The sequence below is a fragment of the Balearica regulorum genome, chromosome Z (assembly GCF_011004875.1).
Source record: "Balearica regulorum gibbericeps isolate bBalReg1 chromosome Z, bBalReg1.pri, whole genome shotgun sequence".
In the NCBI taxonomy this organism is placed as follows: domain Eukaryota; kingdom Metazoa; phylum Chordata; class Aves; order Gruiformes; family Gruidae; genus Balearica; species Balearica regulorum.
In genome coordinates this window covers 25,178,100-25,194,429 of record NC_046220.1, presented here as the reverse complement: position 1 = coordinate 25,194,429, position 16,330 = coordinate 25,178,100, and the positions used below count along the sequence as shown (strand labels likewise).

At 36.9% G+C, this 16,330-nt stretch overlaps 1 protein-coding gene across 4 annotated transcripts in view; it reads left to right on the top strand.

Moving 5' to 3' along the window:
* Positions 1–16,330, top strand: part of FER (FER tyrosine kinase) — a 174,366-nt gene that overhangs the window by 129,114 nt on the left and 28,922 nt on the right. For 3 of the 4 annotated variants that reach the window (XR_012832932.1, XM_075739369.1, XM_075739370.1), the window contains one exon: positions 1,128–1,251. Coding sequence is in view for 3 of the 4 variants with exons in the window: in XM_075739369.1 (XP_075595484.1) it covers positions 1,128–1,251 (124 nt within the window). In the remaining variant the exon portion in view is untranslated. Of the gene's footprint in view, positions 1–1,127; positions 1,252–12,097; positions 12,196–16,330 lie in introns of those variants that run through there. The other variant, XM_075739371.1, reaches the window with a different exon arrangement.

Here is a 16,330-nt window from a genome sequence, read left to right as displayed (position 1 = left end):
GGCAGGAGACTGTAAAATCACAGTAATAGTTCTTTGCCTTCAGTTGCCAGCAGGTCGAGGGAGGTGATTCTGCCCCTCTACTCCGCTCTCGTAAGACCCCACGTGGAGTACTGCGTCCAGCTCTGGGGGCCCCAGTACAGGAGAGACATGGAGCTGTGGGAGCGAGTCCAGAGGAGGGCCACGAAGCTGATCAGAGGGCTGGAGCACCTCTCCTGTGAGGACAGGCTGAGAGAGTTGGGGTTGTTCAGCCTGGAGAAAAGGCAGCTCCAGGGAGATCTGATTGCAGCTTACCAGTACCTGAAGGGGCCTACAGGAAGGATTGAGAGGGACTGTTTGTCAGGGAGTGTAGTGACAGGACAAGGGGTAATGGGTTTAAGCTGAAGGAGGGTTGATTTACATTAGATGTTAGGAAGAAATTCTTTACTGTGAGGGTGGTGAAGCACTGGAACAGGTTGCCCAGAGAGGTTGTGGGTGCCCCATCCCTGTAAGTGTTCAAGGCCAAGCTGGGTGAGGCTTTGGGCAACGTGGTCTAGTGGAGGGTGTCCCTGCCCACAGCAGGGGGGTTGGAACTAGATGATCTTTAAGATCCCTTCCAGCCCAAACCGTTCTATGATTCTATGAAATATGCAGTTAACATTGCCCAGTAAGTAAAACACTTTGTTACCCCTCCAACACATCAGTGTAGAATTTGAGAAACACCACTGCAAATGATAAATTAAAAGTCAATTACTCTCTTGTAACTAATAGGGCCTAATTTATTTATTCACAATTTAACAAACCCCCACAGCAACCATTCTGTGATCAGAGAAGTACATTTATCACAAATGACCAATTGGTTTTGGCAACAATTTTCATATAAATCTGTATTCAGTGTTCACTGGTGAGATTTTAAGTATATCAAAAACATGCTGTGCAGTTTTCACTTTTAAGCACCTAGTATTTAAGGGAAATTAGAGAAAGTGCTTTTTGAAAGGTGAGTTCCTTCCTTTTTCTTAGGCTAACCTCAAACTGATTGGTTGAGGAGTAGTGCTAACTGCTCTGTTTTGTTTGGTCTCACACCCCTCAAGAGAGATAAATGTGAGTATCCTATCTGTTGTGTCTCACTGTCCATCTGTCTGTTTCTCTAGGAGGTGATTTCCTGTCCTTTTTAAGAAAAAAGAAGGATGAGCTAAAAACCAAACAGTTGGTGAAATTTTCATTAGATGCTGCTTCTGGTATGGCGTATCTCGAATCTAAAAATTGCATACATAGGTAAGGAAGATTTTTTTTTCCTCACTATTGTAATTTTGATCATTGGAAATGCTAGCTATTTAAGTGTATATGGTGCTTATTATCAACAGGAGTGATGTCTACAATTTTGAAAAAAAGACTACACTTTTTCTGAAAGAAGGTCACTATTGTTTGTCTAATTTAAAACTGTTCATTTGGGTAAAAATAAGTACTACATTATTTGATCTATATAGTTTGTTGCTATTAATATAAGTTAATAATGATTTTTTACCATAATAATTTGAATTATAAGGAGCATAACTGATACAGTGACAATGAATCATGGCAAAAAGCAATCTGTGGGGCTTATATTCTGCCTGAAATTTACACGTACTTGCATGGCCATCAAAGAAGTTACATTTGAAGCATGTTTTAGAAAAATCCACTAGTTTATCAGATAAAAAAGAGCTATAGAGTTCCATATATTGAAATATTAATTGCCTGGGCTGCTTTCTCTAAAATGTAGAAGATTATCAGGCATTATGCTCTTGTGGTACCTTATTTCTGTTCCCACTATTCCGTTTTGTTGTTTTTTCTCCAGGTTGACTCTGTCATGGTACTGCTTATACTCAGTTTGTATCAATGGGAATGTACTTAATTTCTACGTAATTTTCTCTCAGAATATCACAGTATATAACCTGCTACAATGATATGGCTGAAATATGAGACATAAACATGATAATAATCCACTTCACAGAAAAATTATGAAGAACAAGTTTTCATTTGTAGTATTGGTGACTTCTGCTTTGCGTTGTAGAACGTGTGTAGGTGGACTGTGTGCCACTTCACTTACATCATCAGCCTGTTTTGTATTTAGCACCATTCTGATGAATGTTGTTATTCGAGATCTGAGTGGCATTTCTTTTAGATTTTTATCAACAGTGAATTGTTCAGTTGCAATTGTGCAGGTCAAACAGTACATTTATCTTTAAAAACATTCTTCCAACAAGAGTAAGCTCAAAACCTATTTATAAAATCTAATATTATTGTAAGTGTCAATTATATATTTTTTTCCTCTTTTTTTGTGTTCAACTTGATTTAAGGAAGCTTAAATAGAATCTTATGCTGTTTTCAAAACTGGGAAGACTATTCAGAAACACAAGTTAATTGAAACACTTCTGCAAGATCATGATATGTAAGAAACACTGGAAGAAAAAAACCCCACCTAACTAACAATGTAAAACTATGGAATATTCCTTTAGGGAAATCCCAGAAAAGTATTGCAAGCACCATGGGGAAAAATAGGATTAAAGTCCCAGCATTCTGTCGTGGTAGAGTGTGTTTCAGCCTGGCTCTGTTTGCCAAGAAAATAACAACATCAGAGCAAGCAACAGCATTAGTGATTTACACTAGCCTCATAAATGCTCTAGAGCTTAACAATTTCTGTAACTGTCAGATCAATGATAAATCAGAAGTGCCTGTTTAGAACTCCTGTGTTCTTAGAAAAATAAAACCAAGGGGGAAAGTAACAGCTAAATAACTGAAATTTATTAGAACTGTATTGTGTAATGTCTTAGTTGGTAATTTTAATTACTGAAAAAGAGTATAGTATTTATTCATGAAATGATAGTGATGCCTGCAAAATATAAATAATTCTAGAAACAATTTTTTTCTGTAGAAGTCCTGTCCCCACCTCCCCTTTTTCTTTATTTATTTTTTCAATCTGGAAAAAGGGTATCTCTGCTTATATATGTGGATTAGTACTGTTCCAATTTCTATACATGACAATATAGCTTCAGTGTATCTCTGGTGGTTAGCAGTGAATAGGAGCAGCTATTCTTAAGGTGTGTTTACAAATCTAATAGTGAATCAGAGAATATATTTCAGAGAGAAGGTATATGTAACAATGTCTTACCATACAAAGACACAGCTTGGATTGCACATACTACGGTAGAAGTAGGGAAAAAATTCATTCCCCCTGTTTACTTTTTAACTTTCAAAATCTTCACTAAATTTGTTTATTATTATTATCACAGATTGTCACAGGAGATTATCAGAGCAAGCTACCACTCGCCTTAAAGAGAGAAACAAAATTCCTAGTAAACCTATCCTGAAAAAAAACTACAGTTTTAAAGTGCAGCAACAGTATCTTCAGGAAAACTGCTTACTCTCATGAAACACACAGGTTAATAAATCAAAATATGCATTTCCAGTATTATTTTACCAATCTTATTTTTTGAGATATTCAAGATTATTTTCGGTTTTATGTGGTTGGCCATAGTATGCGCTTATTATATTCATGAGGTAATTCTTCTGAACTTGATAGGTAAACATAATGAAAATTTCTGGATCAGGACAACCAACGATGTTCAGTGATTATAGCAGTAATTATAGAGGCACTTCTGGGTAGGGGGTTTTTTTGAGTTACTAATACAGGTTAATTCGCAAATACTTACTCTAGGAAAGTCACTCATAAAGTTTTAAAATGTGTTTTACCAAAGGCTAAACTTCATTTTAGTAGGATTAACATACATAAATTTTTTCTAGGTCTGTTCCCCATTTGAGGAGTTTGAGCATTTATCCAGGATTTCTGGGAACCCTGGGGGATGGCTGGAGAGACGTTTGTCTAGAAACCCCATCTGCCACAGAAGCACAGAGCCTCTGTGGCTTGCTGGGAACTGTGAACCTGTTGCACACTGGTGCGCACAACACTCTTGGTGCTGTGCTGCAAATAGGCTAAAGGAGGGAATGGCAGGCTAGCAGGGAAATGTCAAACTGTATAGTGTTTTGTAAGCAAGCTCTTCGGTGTTCAGGACTCAGAACCCCACTGGATTTTCACCCTTTCCTTACTCGGCTGCAGCTATGTGTCTGCATGGTCTGTACAAGGAATTTGGGAGTCCTTGTTCCCTCCTTTTTAGGTCAAGTAAGACAAATTAGTTATGGGTAAATTTAATGTTGAGAGCATTTAGATTAGAATGGAACAATTTAATTCATAGTGGGAAGAAGATTTAGCATTAGGTAAAAAGAATAGTAATTTTTTGAAAGAACAATAAACTTGTTCTTTTTTGTCAGAAACTCCATCAACTGAAAGTGGTTCTCAGGTAAAAAAAAAGGTAAGAAAATTAACTAGAGAGAAAAAGGACTAAGGAACAGAATGTTTTTTATTTTGTTTAAAAGTCCACAGGCTTTGATTACTGTTACTTAAGAAGGAACAGTAATATATAATTAGAAATAGTTTCTTTTAGGTAGGTTGCAGCAAAACAAAATTATTTTGCTTCACGCTGTGGTTTTCCTGCAGTATTCCCTTTGTTGTTGTAAAGATTTGCTCAGAATCCTCACGGGTTTTTTTAGTAGTTTAGGTGACCATAATTTAGTACTGTGTGCATTTAACTTGCCGTTAATGTGAAACTTAAGGTTGCCCAGGAGTTTGTTAAAATTATTTTAATGACACTTTTTAGTTGTAGCTGCACTACCTATATTTAGCCTTTGTATTTTAAAATTCTACCTGAATCTGTACACTCTGAAATTGCTATTTGAGTCATATTTTGACTTAGCCTTTCTGTAACGGGGCCAGTGTAACAACTAATCTGCTCTTTGCTTTCTATTTTTATGTGAGCTATGGTGTTTCAGTAGGTGCAAATATAAAGTAAAAATTTGTCAGGCTTAGAATGCTTAATGCATGTGAGTGATTATTTGATCTACATGAGTGATTATTTGATCTACATTTTCATCTCCTCTGGCGTCCAGATATCACTTGTTCTTTCTCTTACTTTGTTCTGTTTAAAGAGCAGAAATGAGTGGGCTTAAAGGAAAGGAAAAAAAAGCTGCATGAAAAGATGTTATTAAAAGAAATAAAAAGAGTGGTTGAACATACACAGAATAGTGTAGACATTTCATCTCCGTTTAATCAAAATGAGGCTGAAGAATTATTTCTTGCTTTTCATTTTTACCGTATGCTATTGTTTAGATAGTTCCATTTTTTCTGTTAATTAGAAACACAAGATAAGGATGGAGATGTGATAATTTCAGTTGGTTCAGTAAGCATTTATGAGTGGTTGTAATTTCCAGTATTTGAATTGCATGTGATGAATGCATTTGTCCATAATTTATTTTTAGTTTCCAAACCAATCCTATGGGAGTATGGGAGAGAAACTGCAGCTGCCTGATTCAGAGAATTTGAACATACCTATTCTTTGTTTTATTTTCCCCTCTCTTTACCACCATCATTTTGTAATGAAAATAATTCAAATTCTGGTAGAACTCAATTGGAAAAATATTTTAGTACTGAGTGAAGCAATTATGTGTAGGATTTCCTATGTTTTTGTCATTTGGTAGTACAACCTTTCAAAATCAAAGAGACAGGTCTCAAAAATATTTCTGTGTCAAAAATTGTGTGGTACCTTTATCTACAAGTAATGCATATATAGTTCTAGTTGAAACGGGCAGAAATATTTTTCTTTTTTTCAGTTAGCTACTGTACTCCTTGATAGCATTCTACACACAGTTTCACTACTTTACTTGAGAAATAGATAGATTTTTACCATAAAAGCTTTTACAAATACATTGAGAACCAGTTTATTTTTAAAAATAATTTAATGTCAACCGCATGAGGTTCAACAAGGCCAAGTGCAAGGTCCTGCACCTGGGTCAGTGCAACCCATGGTATCAACACAGGCTGGAGCACCTCTCCTATGAGGACAGGCTGAGAGAGTTGGGATTGTTCAGCCTGGAGAAGAGAAGGCTCCAGGCAGACCTCATTGTGGCCTTCCACTACATGAAGGAGTCTTCTAAGAAGGACAGACAAAGACTTTTTATCTGTAGTGACAGGTAGCAACAGGACAACAAGCAGTTTTAATATGTTTATATTGGACATAAAGAAGAAATTTCTTATAGTGAGGATGGTGAGTCCTTGGAACAGGTTGCCTAGGGAAGTTGTGGATGCCCCATCCCTGGAAGTTTTCAAGGCCAGGTTGGATGAGGCAACCTGATCTTGTGAAAGATGTCCCTGCCTGTGGCAGGGGGGTTGGACTAGATGATCTTTAAAGGTCCCTTCCAATCCAGAACATTCTGTGATTAAACAAATTTGAAGATGCATTATTGGGAGAGAGCTATAATAAAAGTTAGAATCTTAAAAGTCATCAATTAATAAACATTCCCAACATCAATTTTTCACTAAAGTTACCAGCAGTAGCCTTCAACTATGCATCTACCAAATGTAGTGTAAAGTTGGTATTCAATTCAAATGACTTATTTTCAATGTAAGCACTATGTGTGAGAAGATATGGACTAACTGCATTCAAGGTGTATTCCTTAGTCAAGTTTTCCTTCCAGTGAATGCAGTTATATTCTGGAAGTCTCCCATATTCTGAATTAAAGAAGACGTGATCATTGGTGAGATCATCATGTTCTGTGGTCCAGTTCTTCCACTTTTAGTCATATTACCTCTGCTTATTTTTGCCTCAGTTTTCTAGCTGTTACAAACCCCACATGAAACTAAAAGTGGCTGGTTTAGCTTCACGCTGTGAAGTCCTGGCTCTGTTGATGTTTGTAGTGGGTTGACCCTGGCTGGAGGCCACGTGCCTACCAGAGCTGCTCTATCACTCCCCTCCTCAGGTGGACAGGGGAGAGAAAATATAACGAAAGGCTCCTGGGTCGAGATAAGGACAGGGAGAGATCATTCACCAATTACTGTCACAGGCAAAACAGGCTCCACTTGGGGAAAATTAATTTAATTTATTACCAATCAAATCAGAGTCAAGTAATGAGAAATAAAACCAAATGTTAAAGAAAAAAACCTTCCCCCTACCCGTCCCTTCTTCCCGGGCTCAACTTCACTCCCCATTTCTCTCCCTCCTCCCTGCAGCACAGGGGGACAGGGAATGGGGGTTGTGGTCAGTTCATCACACGGTGTCTTGGCCGCTCCTTCCTCTTCAGGGGGAGGACTCCTCACACTCTGCCCCTGCTCCAGCATGTGGAGCGTCTCCACACGGGAGATGGTCCTCCAACGTGAGTCCTTCCCACAGGCTGTAGTTCTTCACAAACTGCTCCAGCATGGGTCCCTCCCACAGGGTGCAGTCCTTCAGGACCAGACTGCTCCAGCGTGGGTCCCCGATGGGGTCACAAGTCCTGCCAGCAAACTTGCTCTGGTGTGGGCTCCTCTCTCCACGGGTCCACAGGTCCTTCCAGGAGCCTGCTCCAGCATGGACTTCCCACGGGCCACAACCTCCTTCAGGTGCCTCCACCTGCTCCAGCGTGGGGTCCTCCATGGTCTGCAGGTGGATATCTGCTCCACCACAGATCTCCATGGGCTGCAGGGGGACAGCCTGCCTCACCATGGTCTTCTCCGGGTGCTGCAGGGGGATCTCTGCTCTGGCACCTGCAGCACCTCCTCCCCTTCCTTCTGCACTGACTTTGGTGTCTGCAGAGTTGTTTCTCTCACATCTCACTCCTTTCTCTGGCTGCTATTGGTGTTGCACAGGTATTCCCCCTTCTTAACTGTGTTATCCCAGAGGCGCTACCACCGTGGCTGATCGGCTTGGCCTTGGCCAGCAGCGGGTCTGTCTTGGAGCTGGCTGGCATTGGCTCCGTTGGACGTGGGGGAAGCTTCTAGCAGCTTCTCACAGAAGCCACCCCTGTAGTCCCCTGGCTACCAAAACCTTGCCACACAAACCCAATACAGTGTTAATTCTGGATTTCTGTAGTTTTCATTAGATATATACCATTTATACTAATTACATATAAATTATTAGGAAAATACTTGCTTCCCTGTTGCTGATCTAGTTTACATGATCTACTCTGTTGCCAGAAGTCTTTTTCCTGTTCAGCCTGGTAACTGCTAACGTAAAGAATTTTGGAAAGTGGTGTCAGAACTCTTTCATAACCATGAATGCCATAAGAATTATCCTAAATAGTTACGTTAGTCTTTCCTTTCCTGTGAGTCTTCCATTTCTTCATGGGGCAATAGTTCAGCTACCACAAAAAGGATGAAAAGTGATCCTTTTCAATATAGCATAAGTGCTGTTCAGTTTAGTGTTTCAGTAGTGATTCAAGTCTCCTAGGAGCAAGAGAGTGATGGTTTAGGTCCAAAGCTGAGCAGATCTGCTTCCTGAGGGGAGGGGACAAATGGCCTGCTTGATTTCTCTACCTAAATCCAGTGGAAGACAGGAGCTAAATACTTGTCTGTGCCTTTTGGCAGGCTCCAAGTAATTCAGTGCTCAGTGGAATAGCTGCTTTGGTTCTGCTCCGAAGTAGCTTATTCTCATGAGCACAACATGTGTCTTTGAATACTGCATTTCCTCCTGGGCAATTGCAATACCTAAGACCTTTTTTTGTAGTTTCTGTAATTTTCTGTCCTGGTGATGACTTACGAAGAAAGACTACATTTTTGGTAGAGTGAGTTTGCCTTTCTGTACACTAGATGGACTCTTCAAGGTTTATTGTGCAAGCATTATTTTCCCATTATTAATTACCTTTTTATGATTCATTCAGAACTGCATGTATAAAATTAAGTGATGGTGCAAGATTCCATTTGTATAGCTTTCTTTCATAGAAAATATTTAATCATTTATTGCTGAATAAAAATTTCTGTACTGTTGCGTTAATAATAGTTGATTATGCTTCGACGAGTAAGTCTTTCAGAGAATTATTGTCAGTAGTACAGTTGAAACACCACATAAATGTAATGAATAATCATAATTTCAAGCTTTATTTATAAAATGATGTCTCTGCTTTATATAAAATGATGTTTCAAAGCACAGTTTTTACAAGATGAATATTAGAAAATTTTCCGTTCTATTTAAAGTTAAAACCATAAACAGGAACTTTAATGAAGAACTGTTACTTTCTGTAGGCCACTTTATATAGTTATGTTGTTAGTGTTAAAAAAAGCCCCCAGAATTTATTCTGTCAAATCTATAAAATAATTTTTAGCCAAACTTTGAACTTGATTGGCACATTACAGTACCATGTATCGAGCTTTTATTTCTTAATATGAACATGCTTTATTCAACCTTCCATGTTGCCTCTTAATTAGTGAGCTTTTTTCCACTAAAACCAGTATTTCCACTGACTTTATTAGATTATGAAGATACTGTGCAATTATAGCATTGTGAGTTTTACACAGGTTATTGATTATTTTTTATTTGGTCTATTAGTCATAAAAGGTACTAATGGAAGAACCATTACAAATGCATATTGTTTATTTGGACAAATGATCCGGATTGCAAATATACAGGAGGATTGGAGAAGCCCTCCTTCTTCCAGTTCGGTTGTGTAGCTGAGGATCTGTCTGCTAACTCGAAAAAGCTTAAGTTCAAAGAGCAGCTTTTGGGAGTCCTAGTTGTTGCTAAGCGAATTAAGGAGGTGTTGACTATTGCCAAAACAGTGGCACTGCTCCCCTCCCTGCACTGCTTGGCACTCTGATTCTAAGGCAAGAAGGAAAGCTGCACCCATCTAAAGGCTGTGGAATTTGCTGGCACTCTGCTAATGCTGTACCGAGGCACTTGGAGTCTTCAGCAGCCTCTTTCTGTGCCTCAGGGGTGCAATGCTGTTGAGGTAGTCAGTCTGCACAAGATCCTTTTTTCATCAGTGGCTATTAAAACTGCATTCTGAACCATAACATTTGTTAATACAAATGTGTAAGTGCTTTCAAACACTCCAGGAAATTATTTTTCATATTTTTCACACTACTGTGTTTCTTCAAAATGTGGCATTTCCAACCCTAAAATAACTAATACAGTGCTGTTCAGCTGCTCTCATCTAGGAGCAGACACAGGTGAACACTGCTACATTTCACTCTGCTTGCCATATAGGAATAGATTAGAGTGTTATATACCAGGTTTCAGCTTTTTAAAACAGATTTTCAAAACAGATTTTCAAGGTCTTCAAGGGGGAGGTGTGTTCTGCAATTTGTAGTCATCTCCACTGTCACATTGGTAAATGTGGTTTGATCTAGAGAAATCCATTTACAATTAAAGTTGTATCAGTATCAGTTCTGAATTGGTACTTCTGGTTGTCTGAAATCTTATTTGAGCACCATGATTATTTTTTTCCTTTCATGAGCTTGTATTATTCTGATCTGTAAGTATTAAGGAAAAACCCAGGGGAAATATAAGTATCCAAACCCATTAAATTAAATATTATGAATATTGTATACTTTAAACTCATTTTAATAAATTAGAGGTATTATTGAATTCTAAGTATGGTGCAACATAAGTGGATGTGAATGATGATGAAGAGCTGCCTCTGAATAAAAAGTGAACTTCCTTCTAGTCTATTACCTGTTTCCCTCAGCTATTGAATTCTGGCATGGCTGAAAAACAAAAGATTTAAAAAGGGACGGGAATATAATTTTTCATTGCAGACTCTGTTTATTTGTTGTAGAGGTTGATACTGCTTCCCCTTGTGTGCTTTTTCTGAAATTCACCCCAACCTCTATTAAAAGCAAATTAGCTATCTCAGATTTAGCTTTGCCACAGCTGCAGAAGACTTGTAATTAGACTTACAGGTGTATGGATTTGGATGGTCTGAGTATGTTATAAGAATTGTCTGAATACATTTTTGTTTACTGTAAATCTCAACATACCTTCCTATCTCAATAACACTATGTTGTTTTTCATATATTCCTGAATTATGCTTGATGCATTCCTGTTATCAGAGGAGTCAGTGATCACAGTGTGTAGGAAATACATATTTGAATTTTGGCTTTTTGTTGTTATTGTGTTATGTAAATAAGCAGTAGACTACACCTGTGATTATAGTATCTTAATGTTTGACACATTAATGATACAACTGGAAGTTCTGGTGTCTTGGAATTTGGGGGTTTTTTTTAAGAATAACACATTACTTTATCAGCTGCTATTAGGGCAGATTTTGTTTGCCATTGGGAATTTGCAGTACTAATTATCTCTACCATTTGCTACTCTTCTTTTTAAATATTAAATTATCAAGGCATCTATTGACACAAGTGCAAAACAAAGTTGTTGTTTAACTGTGGTTGTTCTGAGGCTAATATTAATAGTTCCCAGAGGCCAGTTTAGTATAGGATATTAGATTCTGGTGTTTCTTAGTTTGGAATGGCAAATTGAACTTTCTTCATATGAAATAAACAAAGAGAAATTAACTTTTCCTTTCTGTGATTGAGTTTTCTTTCGATAAGGCAGTTATAACATTTCATCTTATTTAATTGAAATTTCCTTTAGGTTTCATCTTATATCTAACGCATACACAGTTTATGTATCAGCTGAATGGCATCAGGGATGACCCAGTATGATCAGCCAAAGATAGTTCTTTATATTAGTGTTTTGAAGTGTCTGTTAAAGGTTTCAGTGAGGTTGATATTTTCATTTTACAATAAACTTTCCCTAGTGCTCCCCATTCGGCTTGTGCTTGAATATCATCCTTTATATGTTCCCCATAAAATGGGGAAAAAACATCCCAATTATTTCAGACCTTAGAGATTTCAGTATGTCACTTTTCCTAGGATGATGATTTAAAATGTCATGAAGAGTTAAACTAAAGATAGTAATAGATAAATTGTTTGGTGTGTTATTGCAGAATTATTTTGTAGGCCTAGTTATTTTTAAAAAATAGTAATGCCTATATTGACAGTAAACTATTGTAATAAAAATATATGTGGTGACAGAATTCACCAGTAACTGCAAATCTATTATTTTTCCCAATAGCTAGAAGTGTATGACAGGTTCCACTTTTGCTTTCCATTTTGGTACAGCTCAGCTTTCAGTTAGCAATTAGAGGTTAGATTTATCATTAGAAGGTAACTTCTTCATTCCAATGAACTGAATTTTTGTATTTTTGTATAGACTGTGAGTGTTCCATGTATTTTCATGTAACTTACATGTGATTTAAGACCTTAATTTAACACTTGCAGATTTTGTGCTTCTGAAAGAAACTAATGCAGCAGCCCTGGTGAATGAAGTCTTTTGACTGGGGATGAGAGCAGAACGTTTCCCTTCAGACTGCCCCTGCTTCCATGGCCACTAGAGTTTCTTGGCCTCTCTGCTCTGTCTTCATTAAAGAAAGCATAATATATTGTTTGCCATGTGGAAAATGGAAATGACACTCACTGAATTTATATTGGATGGAAGTTACTATATACCACTTAACTGGGAACATTCTTTTGCCTCTTTCTGAACTGGTCTGCGTTGAAATGAATGACCTTCCAGAGGTGGTATCTCTAGCTGAAAACATCTATTTTTTATAATACTGAAAAACACTCTTGTTCTCTTGAAACTTCATGGTACTAAATCAGGTTTTGTTATTGAGGCGGGGGGCCAGGTCATAGCTTGGGGTTTCCATTCAGCGCATTCATGGGCACATTGCCAGACCAAAATTTACCTAATGTAACTTGATGTGATTAATGAAAATAAGAATAATAATATTGAATTAATAACATAAGTATTAACATGGTATCCAAGTTCATTTGTAAATTAAGTATTTTGCAGTATTAACTAATTTTAAGGAATTATATCCATATAATACACATCCTTGTTCTAATGAAATGGTCAGCTTTCCTCGTTCAAGGACCTCAATGCCTGAATGATAATGTGACTGAAAATCAGTGAGAAGGAAGCTCTGTAATCAGAATATTTGGGGGGGGGGGGGGGGGGGGGGGGGAGCTATAGGAGTAGTTTACAGATGGGAGATGATGATAACTCTCCAGGCATCTGCCCATTTATAGGAGGGAGTGAGGCTGAGCATGAAGCTGGGTTCCTGGGCAGACAGAATGGGAAGATGATTTGGCATCATGAAGGGAAGACTTGAGAAATCCTTGCTAAGGAGCATACATTGTATACAAATATAGCAGGAAGGAAATGTGCCATTTTGGGGATAGTATTTGTTAAGAGAATGAGCCTATCCCACTTTTAAAAGTTTCTTTACTTTCTGATGGTCCAGGGCTTCTCATTCTGAGATTTCATACCTTTCCTTTCCATTGTCCCTACGCTTCTAGGTTTTACTACATAATTGGCTAAGACTTGAATGAGGAAAAAAATTTGCAAAAGGAAAATTCGTTAGGCATGAAATATTGTTTGTTCTTGTTAATAGGTAGAGCACAGCTGTTTTACTAGCTAGCTGGTATTTTTGCTCTTACATGTTTGAGTAAGTAACAATGACTCCGTTCCCAGAAATCTCAGATAATGTTCTGGTCTTTCTGTCACTCATGTTTGGGTCTCAAGGCTCATCAGAGGGTCCAAAAGGAGAACACAAAGTATATGTTCACAATACTGTGAGAAAGTTTAGCAAAATATTGTATATGATGCATATAGTTATGTGATCGTTTCTTTTAGAAGTATCTATTTTATTCTTGTGAGACGGTTGTTCTTCTTGTGTGTAAAACCAAAATAAAGTTCTTCCATTAGAAAACTTAGTGTTTTATAGACAGTGTGGAGCAAAGTTAAATGTCATAAGGTAGTCATAGAAAGATGGTATTTATTGTAAGAAATGAGAAGAAAGTCTTATTAGTTATTAATTTCAGAGGAAGTGTAGATTTTTTTCTTGTTATAGAAGATGATTATGAAAAAATATTTTAATTTTTGCCTTGGTGGAGCTGAGTCAGTGTAGCTTTTTCTCATGAGATATCCCTGATACAGAAAATTCCCTCTTAAAAATGAGTAAACTTTACTACAAGTAAAGCAAATGGGTTTGAAAGAAATGTAGGCAAATTTTCTTAGACTCCCTTATTCTATTTAACAAACTGTAGTATTTCCAGTGTTATGGTATTGTGTTAGGGTTGTTTATATTTATCTGGAATACCACTTTCTTGTTGAAAAATATTAGGAATTTACAAGTATTATTCAGACAAAATCATTTGAATAACATCTTTTTAGAATAATAAATCTACTCACCACATGAGAGCGACAGGCGTTCTCTAATTAAGAAGTGAAAAGTAAAAAATGAGAATACAGGATATCAAAACTGAGATAAAAATAGCATACTTCTAAAAAAGTTTGTGAAAGCCATTGTTGTGATCATAAAATCATATAGCTTTCCTACATAGTAAAAATAATATTCTCTCTACTCTTATAGTCTTGTTGCAATGGAAAATAGTGGATAAAATGTAATTACTTTCTATGTTAAATGTAAAAAGTTTGGTGACATCTACTGTTTGGGGAAATAACAAGCCTTAAGTTCACAGTCTGTGAATTTCTATGTTGTGTTATACAAGGTCAATAAAAGCATGTACTCTGGAACTGTTGACAAAGGACATACCTATATACTTTATGCAGAAGCAAGTACAGAAAAAAGAATATTATACTTTTGATATGTGTGTAACACTAATTAGGTTGCTATCATATGCAACATCTAGACATTTCTACCTTTAGTTTCAGAGGATTAATTTTTAACAGTTCCGCGTTCTCTTAGATTTCGTACTCTCAACAAGAATTTTAATTTCTGTGACTACCTATTGAACTTTTAAGAGGTAGAACAAGAAGTTCCAGTATGCCATCAGACATGTTTCTCCAGATTTTGCTAGTTTGTGTAGACTAGTTTCTTTGAGTATGAAAAGACATAATTTGCAAATAACTTTGCAATTCCCTAATGTCTTCCAGAGTGGAAAAATGCAACCTAATGTTGAACAAAGTAAATATTTGCATAGTGTTTCAGGAATAGGTCCATTACCCACTTTCTTGAAGAACTGTCTATTCCTTGAACAGTGTTTTTTGAACAGATTTAAAAATGAAGTTTGGAGAACATTGTAGCTTTAATAATAATAATTAGAAGGAAATGGTAAGGTGTGAATCTAAAAGTATCAAGAGATATCAAGGAAAGTCATTCTTCCACCAAGGGACCTAACCTCCCCCTGAAATTCAATAGTAAGTGAAAAACTGCAACTTTTTACAGCCATATGAACTTTTATTCCATGAATTAGAAGTAAATTAATTTGCTGTTATCATTGGCTATCTGGTTATTTAAAATAAAATAGTGGGGTTTGTGCCATCTTTGAAGCAAGAATTTTACTATTAAATTGTAGTGAAAAATGAACTGATCCCACAATGAACTCTAAGTCCAGGAGACATTGCAAAACCCATGTTATGTGTTTACCTAAGTGTATTAAACACACCTTGCCATGCTGAAATCAACAGAGAAATTGTCATTGAATTCAACTGGAAAAGAAATAAGGCCTTAGATCATAATGACTGGTTTTGCTATACTTCAGTGCATGTTATTTAACAAGTTGTTGTGGTCATTGCCATGAAGCTACAGCAGTAATTCTTTTCCATTTAGTGTATTTTGGAGTTCAAAGTTTCATATTAAATCCACTCAGAAAGTTCAGACACCCCCTTATCAGATACCATCAGATACCAAATACTTTACAACCAGGAGATGCAAACCATGTTTGTGGCTGACTGTACCACTGGTGGTGTTTCCACAGAATCTTTAAACTATGTTTTTGATAATCTGTACCAAAAAGAAAGATGGACTGCAGGATTTAATTTTTGCAGTGGGTAAAGGAGGCATTAGTGGTAGATGATAAACAACAGATTAGATAACAGCATAAGACAAAAGCAGAAGAAGATGGATTGGAGTGAAGGAATGCGCTCAGCTAAATGCCACTAACCTCAGAAATGAGGTAAGGAGTTCTTTGACCATAGATCATTGACCAGAGGGTAAGCATGTTTGTCAATGTTTGTTTAGTAAAGCCAAAGCATGCTTTCATGTACACTGTTTTGTTTCCTTTAGGGTGTAGAACTTTTCCTGGTTTATTTTGTATAGCAGAAAATTCTAATTAGTGTTTCTAGAAAACGAAATATATGTTGCACTAAGATATAATGTATTGGTTCAATATTTTATTGGATTCCTGATACTGATTCTTGACATTCCAAAGAGGAATGTACCCAAGTTGTCTCAAACAGGAAACTACTTTCATTTTAATAAAAAATTCTTAGGCTGTATGTCAATGGTAATGAGTAATAAATTCCAAAGTTGCTTTTATGAGGAAAACAAACATATTTCCCTTCTGTAATTTTTATACACACACACATATATATTTATATATGCATACTAGGTTACACCTGTTTTGTGGATTTGACAAAATGTTTATCCACTATGTTTTCAGATAGCACTAGTGAAGATGTACCTTACTGTAATGTAGCTCTTGCCA